The following is a 21,304-nucleotide window of genomic DNA, read 5'->3' on the forward strand; positions in this document are numbered from 1 at the left end:
CCTTTCCACTCTCGTCATCCTCCCGCTGCTGCTGAATTATCCAGGAGGGCTTGAGCCAGCTGAGAGTTGCTGTAGAACCTTGTCAGGGTGGGCTTACAGGCAGACTGAAGACCTCATGAATCAGTCATGGCCTCTGAAGACCCCCACCCCACTTAAACCCCCCTGCTCCAAATGCCTCTGTGCTTGTCATTTACAATCTTTATGTTAGACAACAACACGTGTGTTTTTCATTTTTTAATCATTCTAACTTGTAAAATACGGCAAGTCGGAGGTGGCTAATAATGCAGATAATAGAAGTAAACTATTCCGTCCTTAAATCACTTTAAAAACATCCATTTACATTAAAATAACAAGTACTAGCATTATTGTTATTATGAGTGCTAACACAGAGGAACTACTTTTAGCAGCACTGTGATCACAGAGAGCTAACTAGCATATGCTGCTATATTGACATATTGAGCTGCTGCATGGCCTCTGAGTTGGTGAAAGTTACTTCTAGATTCTAAACCATGCCTCTCACCTGGATAGTAGAAGGTTGTGGACACAAACCCACAAGTTGGTCAACTTTGACATCCAATTTAGACCCAGAGATGGCCAGAAAGACACGAATATTATATTATTGCTGCTCGGGCCCTATTTATTGTAGCTCGGGCTCTATTTATTGATGCCCGGGCCCTGTTATTTGCTGCTCGGTCGCTATTTAATTATGTTTTGGCCCTATTTATTGTCGCTCGGGCCCTATTTTTTGCTGCTCGGGCCTTATTTATTGATGCTTGGGCCCTATTTATTGATGCTCGGGCCCTATTTTTTGCTGCTCGGGCCTTATTTATTTATGCTCAGACTCTATTTATTGATGCTCGGGCCTTATGTATTGCTGCTCGGGCCCTATTTATTATAGCTCGGGCTCTATTTATTGATACTCGGGCCCTGTCTATTGCTGTTCGGGCCCTATTTATTGTAGCTCGGGCCCTATTTTTGCTGCTCAGGCCATATTTATTGTAGCTTGGTCTCTATTTATTGATGCTTGGGCCCTATTTTTTGCTGCTCGGGCCCTATTTATTGTAGCTTGGGCACTATTTATTGATGCTCAGGCCCTATTTTTTGATGCTCGGGCCCTATTTTTTGCTGCTTGGGCCCTATTTATTGCAGCTGGGGCCTTATTTTATGCTGCGCGGGCTCTATTTATTGCAGCTCGGGCCCTATTTTATGCTGTGTGGGCCCTATTTTTTGCTGCGCGGGCCCTATTTATTGATGCTCGGCCCCTATTTATTGATGCTCGGGCCCTATTTATTGATGCTCGGGCCCTATTTATTGCAGCGTGGGCCCTATTTTTTGCTGCGCGGGCCCTATTTATTGATGCTCGGGCCCTATTTATTGATGCTGGGGCCCTATTTATAGCAGCAGTTCGGCACGTTGTTGATGTCACCGAGGTTTGTGTGTATAAAGTGCGGTGCTTTGTGTGTATAAAGTGTGGTCCTTTGCGTGTGTAGAGTGTGGTGCTTTGCGTGAATAAAGTGTGGTGCTTTAAGTGTATAAAGTGTGATGCTTTGTGTATAAAGTGTGGTCCTTTGTGTGTATAAAGTGTGGATCTTTGTGTGTATAAAGTGTGATGCTTTGCGTGTATAAAGTGTGATGCTTTGCGTGTATAAAGTGTGGTGCTTTGCATGTACAAAGTGTGGTGCTTTGTGTGTATAAAATGTGGTGCGTTGTGTGTATAAAGTGTGATGCTTTGTGTGTATAAAGTGTGGTGCTTTGTGTGTATAAAGTGTGGTCCTTTGTGTGTATAAAGCGTGATGCTTTGCGTGTATAAAGCGTGATGCTTTGCGTATATAAAGCGTGGTGTTTTGCGTGTATAAACTGTGGTGTTTCGTGTGTATAAAGTGTGGTGCTTTGTGTGTATAAAGTGTGGTGCTTTGTGTGTATAAAGTGTGGTGCTTTGCAATTGTGTGGTGGGCTACACACCTCATCTCCTCCCAATTAGCAGCTAGCTGTGCCAATTAGCAGCTAGCTGTGCCAGCTCCTTACGAGGAACAGCGGCCCGCTGCTGATGTTTGCCGTGTGATGCTTTTGGAACATGAGGGTTCATCCTCGTTGGAGTGATGGAGACCCCCTTAATCCCCTCAGCCATTTAGTCCAACGACTGCCCAGCTAACAGTAGTCGTCACCTTCCAACTATAGCGCACCGAGTCAGCGCAGATCAAGTCAGCTCTTTTCCAGCATCACTGAAACAAACGTGTGGCTGTACACTTGTCACAGAACTTCCAACAGAACGACAGTGATGTCATCCGTCCACATAGAGGCACTCTGACTAATAAATGTAGCGTGTGCAGTTATATAATGTATGTATGTATGTATATATATGTATATATATATATATATATATATATATATATATTAGGGGTGTAACGGTACGTGTATTTGTATTGAACCGTTTCGGTACGGGGGTTCCGGTTCCGTTCGGAGGTGTACCGAATGAGTTTCCACACTGACATATTAAGTAGCGTACCGCACGTTGTGTAAACAATGCACACCGAGGCACAACACACGGCATGATAGGAGGTAACGGGCTACGATAATCTGACCATACGTCCTTTTTTCACCGGACATGTCCTCTTTTGCGGCGCTGTCAGGGCGGAGTTTCTTAAATGCCTCAAATGTCCGGCATTTTGAGTTAGGGTTGTGTGTATTTTCAATGTACGTTCAGGGTTAAGAAGGGGTTAAAACAAAACAAATTGTGCGCGCAGCAGCATTGGTGAGGGAGGGGCAGAGACAGAGAGAGCGAGAGAGTATGATAAACGCGCATGCGTCGCCAGGCTCTGCTTTTTATCCATAGATTTATCACATTTAATTTTTTATTAACTATAGCAGGGGTGTCAAAAGTGCGCCCCAGAGGCCATTTGCGGCCCACAGCTAATGTTTTAAAGGCCCACGGCACATTAAAATAAACAAAAACATAACAAAAGTGAAATAAAAAAGCTTAAAGGTTAAATGTAATTTAGAAAAAGTTGCAATGTTGACTAATAAAACAAAGCTGTTTTTTTTCTCTCTCAAACTGTCATTGCTCAAAACATAATATTGAATTAAAATCAATGTTATTATGAATTATTGACCTATCCAAGGTTCCCATTACTTCACATCAAATATTCCACTAAGAAAAAATATTTTTGGTGGAAGAATTTGCAAATTTGGTAAATAAATAACCCCAAAATTAATATTTTGTTGTTTTCTTACTGTACCGAAAATGAACCGAACCGTGACCTCTAAATTGAGGTACGTACCGAACCGAAATTTTTGTGTACCGTTACACACCTAATATATATATATATATATATATATATATATATTTATTTTATTTATTTTTTGTGTGTGTGTATATATGCATATATATATAGATGTTTATATGTGTATATATATATAGATATGTATATGTGCATATATATATATATAGATGTGTATATATATATGTCTTAATAAGGTTATCCAAAAAATAGTGCTCGATACCATAGTAGAGCGCAATATATTTCAATCAATCAATCAATCAATCTTTATTTATATAGCCCTAAATCACAAGTGTCTCAAAGGGCTGCACAAGCCACAACGACATCCTCGGTACAAAGCCCACATACGGGCAAGGAAAAACTCACCCCAGTGGGACGTCGATGTGAATGACTATGAGAAACCTTGGAGAGGACCGCATATGTGGGTAACCCCCCCCCTCTAGGGGAGACCGAAAGCAATGGATGTCGAGTGGGTCTGACATAATATTGTGAGAGTCCAGTCCATAGTGGATCCAACATAATAGTAAGAGTCCAGTCCATAGTGGGGCCAGCAGGACACCATCCCGAGCGGAGACGGGTCAGCAGCGTAGAGATGTTCCCAGCCGATGCACAGGCGAGCGGTCCACCCCGGGTCTCGACTCTGGACAGCCAGCACTTCATCCATGGCCACCGGACCTGTGCCCCCCACCCCCCTCAAGGAAAAGGGGAGCAGAGGAGAAAAGAAAAGAAACGGCAGATCAACTGGTCTAACAGGGGGGCTATTTAAAGGCTAGAGTATACAAATGAGTTTTAAGATGGGACTTAAATGCTTCTACTGAGGTAGCATCTCTAATTGTTACCGGGAGGGCATTCCATAGTACTGGAGCCCGAATAGAAAACGCTCTATAGCCCGCAGACTTTTTTTGGGCTCTGGGAATCACTAATAAGCCAGAGTTCTTTGAACGCAGATTTCTTGCCGGGACATATGGTACAATGCAATCGACAAGATAGGACGGAGCTAGACCGTGTAGTATTTTATACGTAAGTAGTAAAACCTTAAAGTCACTTCTTAAGTGCACAGGAAGCCAGTGCAGGTGAGCCAGTATAGGCGTAATATGATCAAACTTTCTTGTTCTTGTCAAAAGTCTAGCAGCCGCATTTTGTACCAACTGTAATTTTTTAATGCTAGACATAGGGAGACCCGAAAATAATACGTTACAGTAGTCGAGACGAGACGTAACGAACGCATGAATAATGATCTCAGCGTCGCTAGTGGATAAAATAGAACGGATTTTAGCGATATTACGGAGATGAAAGAAGGCCGTTTTAGTAACACTCTTAATGTGTGATTCAAACGAGAGAGTTGGGTCGAAGATAATACCCAGATTCTTTACTGATTTGCCTTGTGTAATTGTTTGGTTGTCAAATGTTAAGGTGGTATTATTAAATAAATGTCGGTGTTTAGCAGGACCGATAATCAGCATTTCCGTTTTCTTGGCGTTGAGTTGCAAGAAGTTAGCGGACATCCATTGTTTAATTTCATTAAGACACGCCTCCAGCTGACTACAATCCGGCGTGTTGGTCAGCTTTAGGGGCATGTAGAGTTGGGTGTCATCAGCATAGCAATGAAAGCTAACACCGTATTTGCGTATGATGTCGCCTAGCGGCAGCATGTAAATACTAAAGAGTGCAGGGCCAAGAACCGAACCCTGAGGAACTCCGCACGTTACCTTAACATAGTCCGAGGTCACATTATTATGGGAGACGCATTGCATCCTGTCAGTAAGATAAGAGTTAAACCACGACAAAGCTAAGTCTGACATACCAATACGTGTTTTGATACGCTCTAATAAAATATTATGATCGACGGTATCGAAAGCAGCGCTAAGATCAAGAAGCAGCAACATAGATGACGCATCAGAATCCATCGTTAGCAGTAGATCATTAGTCATTTTTGCGAGGGCTGTCTCCGTAGAGTGATTTGCCCTGAAACCGGATTGAAAAGGTTCACAGAGATTGTTAGACACTAAGTGTTCATTTAGCTGCTGTGCGACAATTTTTTCGAGGATTTTCGAAATAAAGGGAAGGTGGGACACCGGTCGGTAGTTTACCATGAGGTCAGGATCAAGGTTAGGTCTTTTGAGCAGAGGATGAATAACCGCTTTCTTGAATGCTAGGGGAACAGTGCCAGAGGAAAGTGATAAGTTTATAATATTTAGCACTGATGGACCTAATAATACAAAAAGCTCCTTGATAAGTTTCCCAGGAAGTGGGTCAAGTAAACATGTTGTTTGTTTTATCCCACTTACACGCTGTAATAGTTCCTCTAATGTTATTTCATCAAAAAGAGAGAGACTATTTTGTATTGCAGTATCCGTCGTAGATACAGTTGTATCTGTGTTCATAGAACCCAGTTGTAGCTGGGATGCGTTGTCTTTAATCTCCTTTCTAATGAGTTCAATTTTCTTATTAAAGAAATTCATAAAGTCATCTGCCGAGTGGGTGGAGCTATTGGGAGGAGTCCCTTGTTGGGTTAGCGATGCTACTGTACTAAACAAAAATTTAGGGTCGTTTTTGTTGAGGCGGATGAGATTTGAGTAATATTTAGCTTTAGCTAAGGTAAGCATGCGTTTATACGATATTAAACTATCACTCCATGCTTGATGGAAAACCTCAAGCTTGGTCGCGCGCCATTTGCGTTCCAACTTTCTACATGATAATTTATGAGCTCTGGTTTCCTCTGTAAACCATGGGGTGCGCCTTTTAGGGGCCCTTTTTTGTTTTAGCGGTGCTATACTATCAATGGTTTTGCGCAGGGCATTGTCAAAGTTGTTAGTGAGGTTATCAATAGAGCCGACATAATTTGGGAATGGTGCCATTACCGAAGGCAGTAGGTCAGCAAGAGTCATCGTTGTGGCGGCATTAATGTTGCGGCTGCTATAGCAGTTATTATTATTATTGGTTTGTTGACAATGAGTCAGAACTTCGAATTTTATAAGGTAATGATCGGACATTACTTTAGTATACGGGAGTACCATAACTTTGGAGGTGGTGACACTCCTGACCAGCACTAGATCTATCGTATTGCCGTTGCGATGCGTAGGTTCATTTATTATTTGTGTAAGACCACAGCTATCAATTATAGTCTGGAGCGCCACGCACTGAGGGTCCGATGGGGTATTCATATGGATATTAAAGTCCCCCATTATGATTACATTGTCTGCGTGCGTCACTAGATCAGCAACGAACTCTGAGAATTCATTAATAAAGTCCGAGTAGGGCCCTGGGGGGCGGTAGATAACAGCCATATCGAGAGGCAGCGGTGCGACAGACCTCATAGTAAGCACCTCAAACGATTTGTATTTATTATTTAGGTTAGGGGTAAGGTTAAAGTTTTCATTGTATATTAGTGCGACCCCCCCACCCCTTTTAAGGGAACGGGCAATATGCGCATTCGTACAGTTAGGAGGAGATGCCTCATTTAGCGCAAAAAATTCGTCTGGTGTGAGCCAGGTTTCGCTAAGACCAATGACGTTAAGATTGTTGTCTCTAATGACCTCATTAATTAATAACGTTTTGGGAGACAATGATCTTATGTTTAAAAAGCCCATATTATAAGTATTGGGCTGTTTTGACGAGTTTTTGTTTAAATTATCCGTAGTAGAAATATTAATAATGTTGCGTTTATTATACGTAGTGCACTTTAAATAGTTTCGATCATATCTAGGAATTGATACGACGGGAATTTTCAGATTGTTTGCTTGATGCTGCGATCGACTGAACGCATCATGATTTGCCACCTCAGTAGAATGCATATCTACCCCGGACACATTCACAACAGAAAACACATTATGTGAGTTGTGTGTTATTCTAAGAAAATTGCTATGCGTACAGGAATTATCCAGCCTGGTGCTGGCTAGTTCTAGCTTAACTGACTCCTCACCCGGACTAGCAGGCTCTGTAATTGCCTGTGACCGGGCTTGCTCTAGTGTAGTTAGTCAAATGTGACTTAAACAGTAGTCTATATTCTTAGACAGGATGATGGCGCCTTCCTGGTTAGGGTGAAGGCCGTCCCTCATCAGCAAGCCTGGTTTGCCCCAGAAAGAGGGCCAATTATCAATAAACGTTAGTCCCTGTTGTCTACAGAAGCTAGCCAGCCACTTGTTAAGCGAGACTAATCTGCTATATCTCTCATCATTGCCTCTCGCAGGCAGGGGGCCAGAGACAATTACTCGATGCCTGGACATCTTTCTAGCGAGATCACAAGTCCTGGCTATGTTTCTCTTTGTAATCTCTGACTGTCTCATTCTAGTGTCATTGGAGCCAACGTGTACAACTATATTCGCATAACTAGTGGTGCGATTAGCCTGTCGTACGTGTTTACTAGGCCTGTTGCGAGTTAGCTCCCTAAGATTAGCCTCAATGTCAGGTGCTCGGGCCCCCGGGATGCACTTAATTGTGGCTGGTTTGCTAAGCTTTATGTTTCGGGTGATGGAGTCCCCTATGACTAAGGTGTGGTGCCCGGTAGACTGGGGTGTAGGACTAGCTAAAGAGCTAAATCTATTATGCGTCTCAACCGGTACACCGTAGCTTGTAGGCCGCTTAGGACTGCTACAGGCTGGGCTAGTTAGCTCGCTACAGCTAACGCTAGCAGATGTGTCCGCAACATCTAACGTTACGAGATTACTCTGCTCTAACTGGCGGACACGGCCCTCTAGCAGAGCCAGCCTCTCCGTGAGTAAGGTGCAAGACGCGCAGGAAGCCATACTCACGGTGTTTTCTGTCACCGAGTGAAGTTCCTGCTGTCTTCCGAGAAGTCCTGGTCACGGTGTGCAGGAGTAGACTCCTTCTGACCGGCGCCCGGCGACGCCTTTCTCCGCGCTAGCTTCGTTAGCTTAGCAGCTAGCTGCTAGCTAGCTGCGGGAGGGGTGGAGAGACAGAGATCGGGTGATTTGCAAGTTAAATAGTACTACTAAATATGTTGAGAAAGTAATAAAGAAAGCTGCAGAACAATTTAAAAGCACACAAATAGAACGATACTTAGCTTTTTCGAAACAGCGAGCAGTCAGCGAGCAGTCACGCACGGTGAACCGGAACCGGAAGTGGAAGAATCCCATGCAGCCCTAACTCTTCGGGCTGTATGTATTTATGGGGCTGTATGTATTTATGTGTGGGAAAAAAAATCACAAGACTACTTCATCTCTACAGGCCTGTTTCATGAGGGGTTCCCTCATTCATCAGGAGATATATATATATATATATAGATATGTATATGTGTATATATATATAGATGTGTATATGTATATATATGTATATGTATACATATATATATAAATATACATATATATATATATATATGTGCGTGTGTGTATATATATATATATATATATATATATACATATATATATATATATATATATATATATATATATATATATATACATATATATATATATATATATATATATATATATGTATGTATATGTATATATATATATATATATATATATATATATATATATATATATATATATATATATATATATATATATATATATATATATATATATATATATATATATATATATATATTTCTCACACAGTAATTGACTGAAAGAGCGCACATGCCGCGTGAGAGTAACAAGCGGTTGGGACCCCTGGTTTAAAGTGTTATTATCAATCAATCAATCAATCAATGTTTATTTATATAGCCCTAAATCACAAGTGTCTCAAAGGGCTGCACAAGCCACAACGACATCCTCGGTACAAAGCCCACATAAGGGCAAGGAAAAACTCACCCCAGTGAGTATTAGAGTCAACATTGCAACTTTTTATGGTTACATTTCACCTGTTTGATCTTTTATTACACTTTTCATGTTGTTTTTTTCAATAATATTTGTAGAATGTAATTGCGGGCTAATAAAAAAACAGCTGCGGGCCGCAAATGGCCCGCGGCCACACTTTGGTTAGCCCTGGTGTAGCCTCAGAAGTGGACTAAGACTACGTTTGTCTCCTGGCAGCTGGAGATGGAGAAGCTGCAGCTGCAGAGCCTGGAGCAGGAGCACCGCAAGCTGACGGCGCAGCTGAAGGACGAGCGCGAGAAGAACAAGCACATCGTCATGATGCTAGTGCGCGAGTGCAAGCAGCTGGCCACGCGCGTGGTGGAGGAGTCGCAGCGCTTCGACGAGCTCCAGGCCCGACTGGACGAGGAGAGCCGCTCGTCCGGCCGCCTGCAGGAAGAGCTGTGCGCCGAACGCCAGCGCGGCCAACAGATGGAGGCTAAGATGGAGAAGCAGCTGTCGGAGCTGGACACGGAGCGGGAGCAGCTGCGGGCCAGGCTGGGTCGCGAGGAGGCCGAGAGTCAGAATCTACGGCAGCAGGTGGATCAGCTTAGAACTGAACAGAGAGACGCAAAGGGCGGCCAAGATGCCGCCGACACCTCCACGCCACCTACACCCACAGCTTCCGTGTGCGTGGCCACAGAACCCGTCTGCTGTCGAACGGCTTCCTGCCAAACGGACCAGCCCCTCCCTGAGGTGGAGGCTCCGAAGAAGACTCCTCTCACCATACCCGTCAAACCGGCCCCAGGCCCGTACGCAGGCCTCAGCCTGCCAAAGACATCCGGCAGGGGAGTCATCCACAGTAGCTCGGGAGGACTGGCACAGACCGAGAACGGCTCGGAGGCCCAGGCCAGCCCCCACAGCGTACCCAGTGGGGTCAGCCCGCGAGTCCAAGCGGCTCGCTACAAGTTCCAGGAACAGGACCAAAACGGCACGGCCTCCCAGAGTCCTCCGGCCCGCGACCTCTCCCCGACCAACCGTGACAACTTTGCTGCCAAGCAACAAGCGCGCCACACAGTCACCCAGGTCCTGTCTCGCTTCACCAGCCCCCCTGCGGGCGGGGGTGGACCGCTAAGGCCCGGCCTGTCTCACTCTGCCTCAGAGGGCGGGCCCTTCCCCAGCCGCCTAAGCCATCCCATTGGCCTTAAGTCGCCTACAGTGGCCAGGATTGACAGGGGCAACCCTCCCCCAATCCCTCCCAAAAAACCAGGGCTCTCCCAGACCCCATCTCCTCCTCATCCGTCCATTAAGGGGCTGGGGGACAGCGGCCGCTCTCATGGGGTGGGGCTAAAACCAGCCACACCCCAGCTGCCGCCCAAACCTGCCCTGGACCTGGTACCAGCCCTGACCGCCTCTCAGGTGGGTGTATGCCCGCTCTCTAACTCCCCGGGGCCTGGGCAACCGGCGTCATCAGAATGTGTCCCTGTCATCAACCCTGCCACTGCTGTTAGTAGCCCCTCCTCCATTATCCCTCCTCCCATCTCCCTCTCCATTAGTGCTCCATCCACCTGTAGCTCCCGTACCTCCACAGGCAGCCCCCTGGCAACAGCATCAGGTAAAGGGGATCCTCTACTTCTCACCACTGCCTCTCTTCCAGCTGTCTCTTTGTGGCGCCGAGCCTAGCCTTAGCCTAGCCTAGTAGGAAATAGCCTAACATAGCAGGAAATAGCTTAGTCTAGAAGAGAATAGCCTAGCCTAATAGGGAATAGCCTAGCCTAGCCTAGTAGGAAATAGACAAGCGTAGCAGGAAATAGGGTAGCCTAGTAGGTACAAGCCTAGCCTTAGCCTCGGTGGCAGGAAATAGACTAACCAAGTAGGTAATAACCTAGTCTAGTAGGAAATAACCTAGTTTAGCAGGAAATAACCTTTCTTATTAGGGAATAGCCTAGCCTAGCAGGTACAAGCCTAGCCTTAGCCTAGCCTATTAAGAAATAGCCTAGCCTAGCCTAGTAGGAAATAGCCTAGGAAGCAGGAAATAGCCCAGCCTAGTAGGTACAAGTCTAGCCTTAGCCTAGCCTAGTAGGAAATAGCCTAGGTAGCAGGAAATAGCCTAACCTAGTAAGTAATAGCCTCGCCTAGTAAGGAATAACCTAGTTAAGCAGGAAATAACCTTTCCTACTTGGGAATAGCCTAGCCTATTTAGGTACAAGCCTAGCATTAGCCTAGCCTATTGAGAAATAGCCTAGGCTAGTAGGTAATAGCCTAGCCTAGCCTAGCCTAGTAAAAAAAATAGTAAGTAGACGAGATCAGGAGAAGAAGCAACTTAAGAGGCCTTGAAGATCTTCCTGTTCCTCTCCTCTCTGAAGCTGATGCCAGAGGCTGCTCTGGCCTCCTTTTGTGCCTTTTTGACTTCCCATCCTCCTCTCAACTTCCTGCCTTCATCTCCTCTTAACTTCCTGCCTTCTTTTCCTCTTAACTTCCTGCCCTCAACGCCTCTTAACTTCCTGCCTTCAGCTCCTCTCAACTTCCTGCCTTCATCTCCTCTTAACTTCCTGCCTTCATCTCCTCTCAACTTCCTGCCTTCATCTCCTCTTAACTTCCTGCCTTCATCTCTTAACTTCCTGCCTTTATCTCCTCTTAACTTCCTGCCTTCATCTCCTCTCAACTTCCTACCTTCATCTCCTCTTAACTTCCTGCCTTCATCTCCTCGTAACTTCCTGCCTTCATCTCTTAACTTCCTGCCTTCATCTCCTCTTAACTTCCTGCCTTCATCTCCTCTCCTCTCAACTTCCTGCCTTCATCTCCTCTTAACTTCCTGCCTTCATCTCCTCTCAACTTCCTGCCTTCATCTCCTCTTAACTTCCTGCCTTCATCTCCTCTTAACTTCCTGCCTTCATCTCCTCTCAACTTCCTGCCTTCATCTCCTCTTAACTTCCTGCCTTCATCTCCTCTTAACTTCCTGCCTTCATCTCTTAACTTCCTGCCTTCATCTCCTCTTAACTTCCTGCCTTCATCTCCTCTCAACTTCCTGCCTTCATCTCCTCTTAACTTCCTGCCTTCATCTCCTCTCAACTTCCTGCCTTCATCTCCTCTTAACTTCCTGCCTTCATCTCCTCTCAACTTCCTACCTTCATCTCCTCTTAACTTCCTGCCTTCATCTCCTCTCAACTTCCTGCCTTCATCTCCTCTCAACTTCCTGCCTTCATCTCCTCTTAACTTCCTGCCTTCATCTCCTCTCAACTTCCTGCCTTCATCTCTTAACTTCCTGCCTTCATCTCCTCTTAACTTCCTGCCTTCATCTCCTCTTAACTTCCTGCCTTCATCTCTTAACTTCCTGCCTCATCTTCTCTTATCTTCCTGCCTTCATCTCCTCTTAACTTCCTGCCTTCATCTCTTAACTTCCTGCCTTCATTTCCTCTCAACTTTCTGCCTCATCTTCTCTTAACTTCCTGCCTTCATCTCCTCTTAACTTTCTGCCTTCATCTCCTAACTTCCTGCCTTCCTCTCCTCTTAACTTCCTACCTCATCTCCTCTTAACTTCCCGCCTTCATCCCTTAACTTCCTGCCTTCATCTCCTCTTAACTTCCTTCCTTCATCTCTTTTCTGTCTTCATCTCCTCTTTAACTTCCTGCCTTCATATCATAACTTCCTGCCTTCATCTCCTCTCAACTTCCTGCCTTCATCTCTTAACTTCCTGTCTGCATCTCCTCTTAACCCCCTGCCTTCATCTCCTCTTTAACCCCCAGCCTTCATCTCCTCTTTTAACCCCCTGCCTTCATCTCTTAACTCCCTGCCTTAATCTCTTAACTTCCTGCCTTCATCTCTTAACTTCCTGCCTTCATCTCCTCACTTCCTGTCCTTGTCCAGCCTGTGTGTGTTGTTGAGGTGAACTCATTGTGAACACATGATTGTGTAAAACGACAACACTTTACACTGTACGGGTGTCAAACTGGTTTTCACTGAGGATCACATCACAGTTATGGCAGCATGAAAGAGTGAATATACATGAATATTCATGTATTAGGATATTATTGCCTATGTATTTAAGTATTACATATTTTCAACGCACACCGTAAAATACAAATCTGAAGAGTTTACAGTAAAAGTAGAGCAGAGTTGCCAACATTTTACCACAAATATTATGGTGGTTTTTACAGAATATTGCTGTAAATTGGAAAAAACTTTTTTACGGGAAAAAAATGTTTTTTTTACCGCATCATCTATTGTGATTTTTACAAAATAGAATTTCATGCAAGACTTCACTATGAAATCATACTTCAAGCAAATATTTAAGTATTCATTTTTATTCAAACAAAAATGTATATTTGTTGCAATATTAGATATTATTAAAGTTTAAAATACATGCATTTTTTTTCTGTGAAAATAGAAAGAACAAATACATTTACCGTTAATTCCGAACTATAAGCCGCTATTTTTTTTCCCTACGCTTTGGACCTTGCAGCTCATAAAACAGTGCTTCTATTTTATGGATTTTTCTTTGCTGACAGACATCATGCAAATAGTTTTACAGAAAAAAACAAGCAAAGACACTGAAAAGGTGGTATTGTTTGTGCTATGGCGTCATATTTTCTTCTGATTAGACAGGCATCAGCAAATTTTTATGCAACTTTAAATAAAGGTAAATATTTACATATATATATAAATATATATATGAGCTTTCAAACTAAAGTACAAGATCCGTTCCGTCTTCTAGCCGTCCATAGCGTTTCTGCTCGGAAGGATCCTTCATTCATCACTCCAAGCAATATTTGTAAGTTTTACAATATAACTAAAACAATTTTTACTTACTAAAGCATCCCATGTGTGATATCTGTAGGAGTATTTTCGTGCATATATGTACGTGCTATTGTAATGTAATCCAGCTAGCGTCGTTGGCATTAGGTAATATGCCAACACGTTTATGAGTGTCTATGTTAGTATTATTAACTTGCAATGGCATTCTTTTTGTATTGTTTCATGAATTCCTCGGTAAATTCACCAAAACGTCACAATGGAGTTATTGCGTTTGTTTAGCTGATTGGAGAGCTAGCTTGCGCAGCTAGTGGGTCCATGACGACGACTTCTATTTTGTTTGATCATCCGTTTTACTGCCTTGTTGGAAACAATTAAGGCATGTAAATAAACTTTCTGCGTAAATAGGTAATTTCACAACAAGTAAATATGTCTGCGGCTTATAGTCCGGTGCGGCTAATACATGGAAAAGTGTGTTTTTTTCTTTTAAAATTTAGTGGGCGGGGCTTATATACCGGTGCGCTCTATTGTCGGGAAAATACTGTAGTCAGACAAGATTTTGTACTTTATTGTCACATATTATTTCCAGGCTTTTGCGGGCCACATACAATGATGTGGCCCAAGGGCCTTGAGTTTGACACCCGTGCTTCAAACCCGAACCATGACCTTATAAAACCACATACAGTTTGCATGTTCTTTCCCTTGTCTGCTGGCGTGATTGTTGGCCAACTAAAACCTTACAATGTGTTGCTATTCCTGCTGTTTACTTGTTTTCTACCTCCTATTCTTTTTGCTGATTATCATTGGTCACACCACATACTAGTCAGCGTTGATTACTATTGCTGTAAAATAAAAACGGTTGTATTGCATTCTGTCTTTGGACCAGCAGGGGCCGCCCTCCCTTGTCAGGAGATAAAGCTGTGTATGTGAAATCTGTTCTGTACTCAGGCGTCTTCTCTTCCCTCCTCCTCCTCCTCCTCGCCCTCCTCAGCACTTCTAGCGTGGTTCTCCTCCCTTCCTCCTAGTTTAACCTGTGCCACACCTGCTCCTCCTCCTCCTCCTACCTCTCTGCAGGCTGGTGTCCCTCCATAGTCCCCCCCCTTGGCGGCGGTGGGCCCGCTGCCCTGGACGGCGGGCGCCCCCTGCTCCTCCTCCAAGCTGCTTCCCAGGGAAACGTCACTTTATTGTCAATGCTGCTTAACCGACCCCCCCCGACCACAACCGCCGACCCCCGACGCGCCACCGCCATGGACAACCAGCCCCCTCATGACCACCAAGACCACCTCACTTCTGCCTTGTTTGCTGCTGCTCAAAACGGACACGCAGGTACGCACACACCTGTTCACCTCCTAAGCCAGGGCTGCCCAAATCTTCTCCCCCCGAGGGCCACAGACTGACAAATGAGCAGTGTTGGGTTAGTTACTGAAAACCAGTAACTAGTTACAGTTACTAGTTACTTTATTTCAAAAGTAACTCAGTTACTAACTCAGTTACTTACACCAAAAAGTACGGTAATGTGTTACTGTGAAAAGTAACTATTTAGTTACTTATATATATATATTTTTTAATTGTTTTATTTTTTTTAAGGACCCCTTTAATGCCCTTTTATCCTTCATTACAGTTCTGTTATTTCACTGGAGAATAATACAATCTGTTGATCAACTTGACATGCATTTGCATCACTGAAGTGCTAAGCAATGTGGTCTACATACAACACACAAAGACAAAGATATGTTTCAAAGGGCTATAACTATTTTAAACAGCTGCAACGTAACATACATAAGTAACAAACAGCATAATAACAACATAGCTGTAAACCAAGGAAGGCACACACTACATACTCAAAGCCTAACCAGGCGTTTTTTTCTCTCAAGGAATTATGAAATAAAATCATGTCTGAAGCCCAGAACACTACACATTTCCCAAGTTTTAGTTTAAAGATAAGGAAAGATTGGCCTGGCCCACTAGCATCCCTCTTTATGTTTGTGAACTTTATAGTCTATATACATTTAGAGTGATGTGATAATCAAACACTCTAGAAGTCTAGAATGAAAGAGCAACATTATATAAGAGAATTGACAGAGCGTGTGTACCTTCAGTGCGCAGTGCCTCGTTAAAATCCAGCCGCTGTTGCATAGGAGGTGAAATGTGTCTCTCTTTACTAGCTTCGTCGAAGCATGTTGCTTTTGTAGCTGTTTCAGCAGATTTGAATTGCTAGGATAGGATCTTTGATCCAAGACACAACTTACATTCAACTAAAATGTTCTTTTCTTTGTGGTCGACAAAAGAAAAGTAGTGAGAATATCTCCATGTTAAGAAACTCGGCTTCGGGCTTCGCCATGTCTTGTTAGTAAACACAGACACGGCCCCTCCCCTTCCTTGTCGCCTCTTCCGCAGCGCTCCAATAAAACACGTTCAGATCTTCTCAGTTTCTAGCCGATACTACATAAAAAAATAACGTAAAATAATGCATCATGTAGTAACGGTAACTGAGTTACTGAATATAAAAAATAACGCGTTAGATTACTATTTACCGCCAAAAGTAACGCGTTAGTCCCAACACTGCAAATGAGGTGGCGGCGGGGCCCATTTTGATAGTTCCCACCTTCAAAACCAGTCCAGTATCTAGATTTCTCTCTTAAGAACCACAAAATGCAAATTCGGAAAGCTGAAGAGCCAAAGCGAAATGCTAACAGTTAGCACGCTAGCCAGATAGCATCATGTAATGTAGAAATATGAGCAAAAAGCTAGCATGCTACCAGTACTATGCTAATAATAGCATGCTTACAGTTAGCATTAGTGAAATACCAACATATACTACACTAAATTATCTATAAAAAAGCTAGTATGCTTATGTTAGCATGTTAAAATGCTAACTAACATGCGTTAAGTTGCAAAATATATTAGTCTGAGAAGTTCATTTAAAGTGCTAGCATGCTAACGTTAGCGTGCACACTTATAAAAGCAGCTAACAATTTGCAGTGGTGTTGTTATGATAGAATATACATCCAATGACAGCTAACGCTAGCTATCCAAATTGCTATTATTAGCTAACAACACCCAAAGCTAATTAGCGTGCATGTGTTATGTACGTACGTAGTTACGTCATTACGTAGGAGAAATCAGAAAATACTGTGTCAAATACTTTGGAAAGATTTCAACACCTCCAAATTTGTTAATGAAAATTACAGCAAAGATGCACGTTACAATTTAACCGCTGGTGCGTAATAAGTACTTTTTGATATTGTTATTTTATTTCATTATTTATTAATTTAATTGTTTATTTTTTTTGTAATGTTCTTTATTTTTAATTTACTTAAAATCGATGTATTATTTTTTGGGTGCGTAATAAGTGCAATAGTTACAGTATTAACACTTTGTAGGGCGCAACAGAACACACAAAAAACACACTATACACTCCGGCCACCAATTTATGTAAAAAAAAACCAACGGTGACATGGTTCTCACGTGACATCACGCCCAGCTGCCGACTCACTCCGGCACTTGGCGATCACACCAGCAGCACTGAGAGCGGACTCAGCCAAACTACGTCGAGGTAATGTTGACATTTCACACGCCACCAAAGAAATTGACTCAAAAAAATGCTCCAACGTCAGTAAAATAGGGCTCTACTTTTCCAAAAAATGTGCTAGCTTGATGCTAATATACATTGGCTTGGCCATTGACATGCTGCTGATTAGCATTAGCGATTTTACATGGCGATTTCAACACCTCCAAATTTGTTAATGACAATTACAACTAAGATGGACGTTACAGTCAAACAGCTGCTGTGTTATACGCACAATAGTTACAGTCTTAACACTTTGTAGGGCGTAACAAAACACACCCTGAACTATAGACTAGTTGTAATATAGTGAGAAAAAATTTTCTGACAAGAATATTTAGGAATATTAGGGGCGGTATAGCTCGGTTGGTAGAGTGGCCGTGCCAGCAACTTGAGGATTCCAGGTTCGATCCCCGCTTCCGCCATCCTAGTCACTGCCGTTGTGTCCTTGGGCAAGACACTTTACCCACCTGCTCCCGGTGCCACCCACGCTGCTTTAAATGTAACTTAGATATTGGGTTTCACTATGTAAAAGCGCTTTGAGTCACTAGAGAAAAGCGCTATATAAATATATTTCACTTCACTTCACGTCACTTCTGAGAAAACCCTGGGGGTTCTGGTCTCGAGGTCTTCTCCTGCCTACTGGTGACTTTCAGCAGGTTTTCGGGCCATCTTGCATACTTGCTGTTGTTTTCTGACTCAGACTGCGTGACGCTGCTGCTGTCTTCCGGTTCGCCCGCTGACGTGTCCGACCAAAACGGATTTACACCTTTGCACTTTGCCGCCGCCCACGCCCACAGCGGGTGAGCATAGACGGGCGTCACGCTCACACACACACACACACACACACACACACACACACACACACACACACGCACACACACACACACAGGTTGTGAGTCCAAGTACGGGACTAACCCCGGCATCTTACTTCCAGCTGCCTGGAGGCTCTGCTGGCTGCCGGAGCCTCTGTGGGCGCGGAGGCGAGCGGCGGCCAGACCGCCCTCTTCTTGGCCAGCGAGGCAGGCAGCGTCGACTGCGTCCGATTGCTGCTGGACACTGGCGCTGACCGCTCCACAACTGTGGCAGTAAGTCTGCACGACGTCATCCACATCTTTATGTCATGATCCGTGGCCCGGAGCATGTTTTTGTTATTTTCTGTTAGTTTTGGACGCCCTTAGTTCCTGTTTGTGCATCACTGGGTTTGCTTTAGTTTCCATGGGGATTAATTGGGTTCACCTGCCTCTGGTTAGTGGTCGGCACGCTCACCTGTTGTCGACCACTAATCAGAGAGCTATTTATTCACCTCTCTCGCCACACTCGTCCTGGCTTCATTATTTGCTGTACGCAACAGGTTACGTTGATATTTCTTGGCTTCTAATGTATGCTTCCGGTGCTAGTTTTTACCATAGCTTCACGTGCGATCGGCACATTTTCCCTTCCACCGTATTTTTCGGAGTATAAGTCGCTCCGGAGTATAAGTCGCACCGGCCGGAAATGCATAATAAGGAAGGGAAAAAACATATATAAGTCGAACTGGAGTATAAGTCGCATTTTTTGGGGAAATGTATTTGATAAAAGCCAACACCAAGAATAGACATTTGAAAGGCAATTTAAAATAAATAAAGAATAGTGAACAACAGGCTGAATAAGTGTACGTTATATGAGGCATAAATACCCAACTGAGAACGTGCCTGGTATGTTAACGTAACATATTATGGTAAGAGTCATTCAAATAACTATAACATATAGAACATGCTATACGTTTACCAAACAATCTGTCACTCCTAATTGCTAAATCCCATGAAATCTTATACGTCTAGTCTCTTACGTGAATGAGCTAAATAATATTATTTGATATTTTACGGTAATGTGTTAATAATTTCACACATAAATCGCTACTGAGTATACGTCGCACCCCCGGCCAAACTATGAAAAAAACTGCGACTTATAGTCCAAAAAATATGGTACATATATACATCTATATATATATATATATATATATATATATATATATATATATATATATATATATATATATATATATATATATATATATATATATATATATATATATATATATATATACACATATATATACATATATTTATATATATATATATTTATATATATATTTATATTTATATATATATATATATATATATATATATATGTGTGTGTATATATATATATATATGTATACATATATTTATATATATATATATATATATATATATATATATATATATATATATATGTATGTATATATATATATATATATATATATATATATATATATATATATATATATATATATATATGTGTAAATATTTACCTTTATTTGAAGTTGCATTAAAAGGTTTCCCCTGAGATTTGCTGATGCCTGCAGAAAGCCTGTATAGAAGATATGCACTTGAAGGATGTTTGGGGGGTTACATTGTGGTTGTCTACAGTACACATGCATTCGTAGTTCTAAATCCTTCCGCGGGTCTCCATGGTAACCACAGGCGTCCCCGGCCGGTTGCCGCTTGCCTGTATTCTTTGTGCTCCGTCCAGCCACACAGCTTCGATGGCGCCACGAGCTCCCACTCGGCTCTATTTGTGCCTGCTGGAAAATGTGGAGAAAACCTAAGGATGTTTCTGCCGTGCCTCCCGCAGGACCAGTGCACGTGTCTGCACGCCGCAGTGCGCTCGGGCCACCTGGACACGCTGCGTCTGCTCCTGTGTCACCCCGATGGCGCCTGCCCGCTGCTCGCCTCTCTCCTGAACCGGGCCAACGCCGACGGATGGACGGCCGCGCACACGGCCGCCGCTCTCGGCCTGAAGGTGCCCGAGGACGCCGCCTCCCGGCCCACGAGGTGTTCCTAATGAAGTGGGCTGTGTGTGTGCAGGACTGTCTAGGGGTGCTCTTGAGCCACAGCGCGTTGGACATCGAGAGGCGAGATAAATGTCGCCGCACCATTCACGACGTCGCCACTGACGACTGCAAAGATCTCATCGAAAACCTCAGTGAGTGTTGGGAAAGAAACACAACAATGTTGTCCAAAAGTTTTTACACTTTTCTGCAAATACTTTTGACATATTACAATAAAAGTTGAAATGTTGACTCTAAAAACACAAAACTGCCATGCAGGATGTTTTTTTTACTTTAAAACTGTCATTGTTCAAAAAATAATAATGAATCAAAATCAGTGTTGTTATGAATTATTGACATATTTAAATACTTCACATCAAATATTACACTTTAAAATATTTTTGGTGGAAATATTGCATATTTTGTGTTTTTGCCATAAAAACTGGATTTTCTTTAACAAAAAGGGAATAAAATATAAACAAATCATAAAAATATATATTATTTTTTAATTATAATTGTGTTTTTGCTATAAAAATACAATTTTCTTGGACAAAAAGGGGACATAACAAAAATATATAATTGATCTGAAGTTGAAAGTAAAAGAAAAAAAGTAAGACTTATTTTTAACTTTTTTTAAACTATCATTGCACAAAAAATAATAATGAATCAATGTTGTTATGAATTATTGACATATTTAAGCTCCGATTACTTCACCTTATATATTACACTTTGAAATATTTTAGGGAGAAAATATTGCATATTTTGTGTGTTTGTCATCAAAAAACAAAGCGTTCTTTGACAAAAAGGATATTACAAAAAAAAAACACGAACAAATAATAAAAACTTCTAATCGAAAGATTGAGCTGAAGTTGAAAGTGAAAAAATATTTTTGACTTATTTTTAACACTTTTATGTGTGGGACCCTTTTGGATTCCCAATTATTTTAGTGGATTATTTGTTCATAATAATTAATTAAAATCAGTGTTGTTATGAATTATTGCGATATTCAAGGCTCCAATTACTTCACATCAAATATTCCTCTTTAAAATAGTTTTTTGGAAAATATTACATATTTTGTGATTTTGCCATGAAAACA

At 42.5% G+C, this 21,304-nt stretch overlaps 1 protein-coding gene across 2 annotated transcripts in view; it reads left to right on the forward strand.

Moving 5' to 3' along the window:
- Positions 1–21,304, forward strand: part of cttnbp2 (cortactin binding protein 2) — a 124,804-nt gene that overhangs the window by 87,246 nt on the left and 16,254 nt on the right. For both annotated transcript variants that reach the window (XM_061924648.1, XM_061924649.2), the window contains exons 4-9: positions 9,278–10,652; positions 14,864–15,115; positions 18,058–18,157; positions 18,292–18,442; positions 20,013–20,180; positions 20,246–20,363. In XM_061924648.1, coding sequence (XP_061780632.1) covers positions 9,278–10,652; positions 14,864–15,115; positions 18,058–18,157; positions 18,292–18,442; positions 20,013–20,180; positions 20,246–20,363 — 2,164 coding nt within the window. The remainder of the gene's footprint in view (positions 1–9,277; positions 10,653–14,863; positions 15,116–18,057; positions 18,158–18,291; positions 18,443–20,012; positions 20,181–20,245; positions 20,364–21,304) is intronic.

This window comes from Nerophis lumbriciformis, linkage group LG29 (genome assembly GCF_033978685.3).
Source record: "Nerophis lumbriciformis linkage group LG29, RoL_Nlum_v2.1, whole genome shotgun sequence".
NCBI classification, from domain to species: domain Eukaryota; kingdom Metazoa; phylum Chordata; class Actinopteri; order Syngnathiformes; family Syngnathidae; genus Nerophis; species Nerophis lumbriciformis.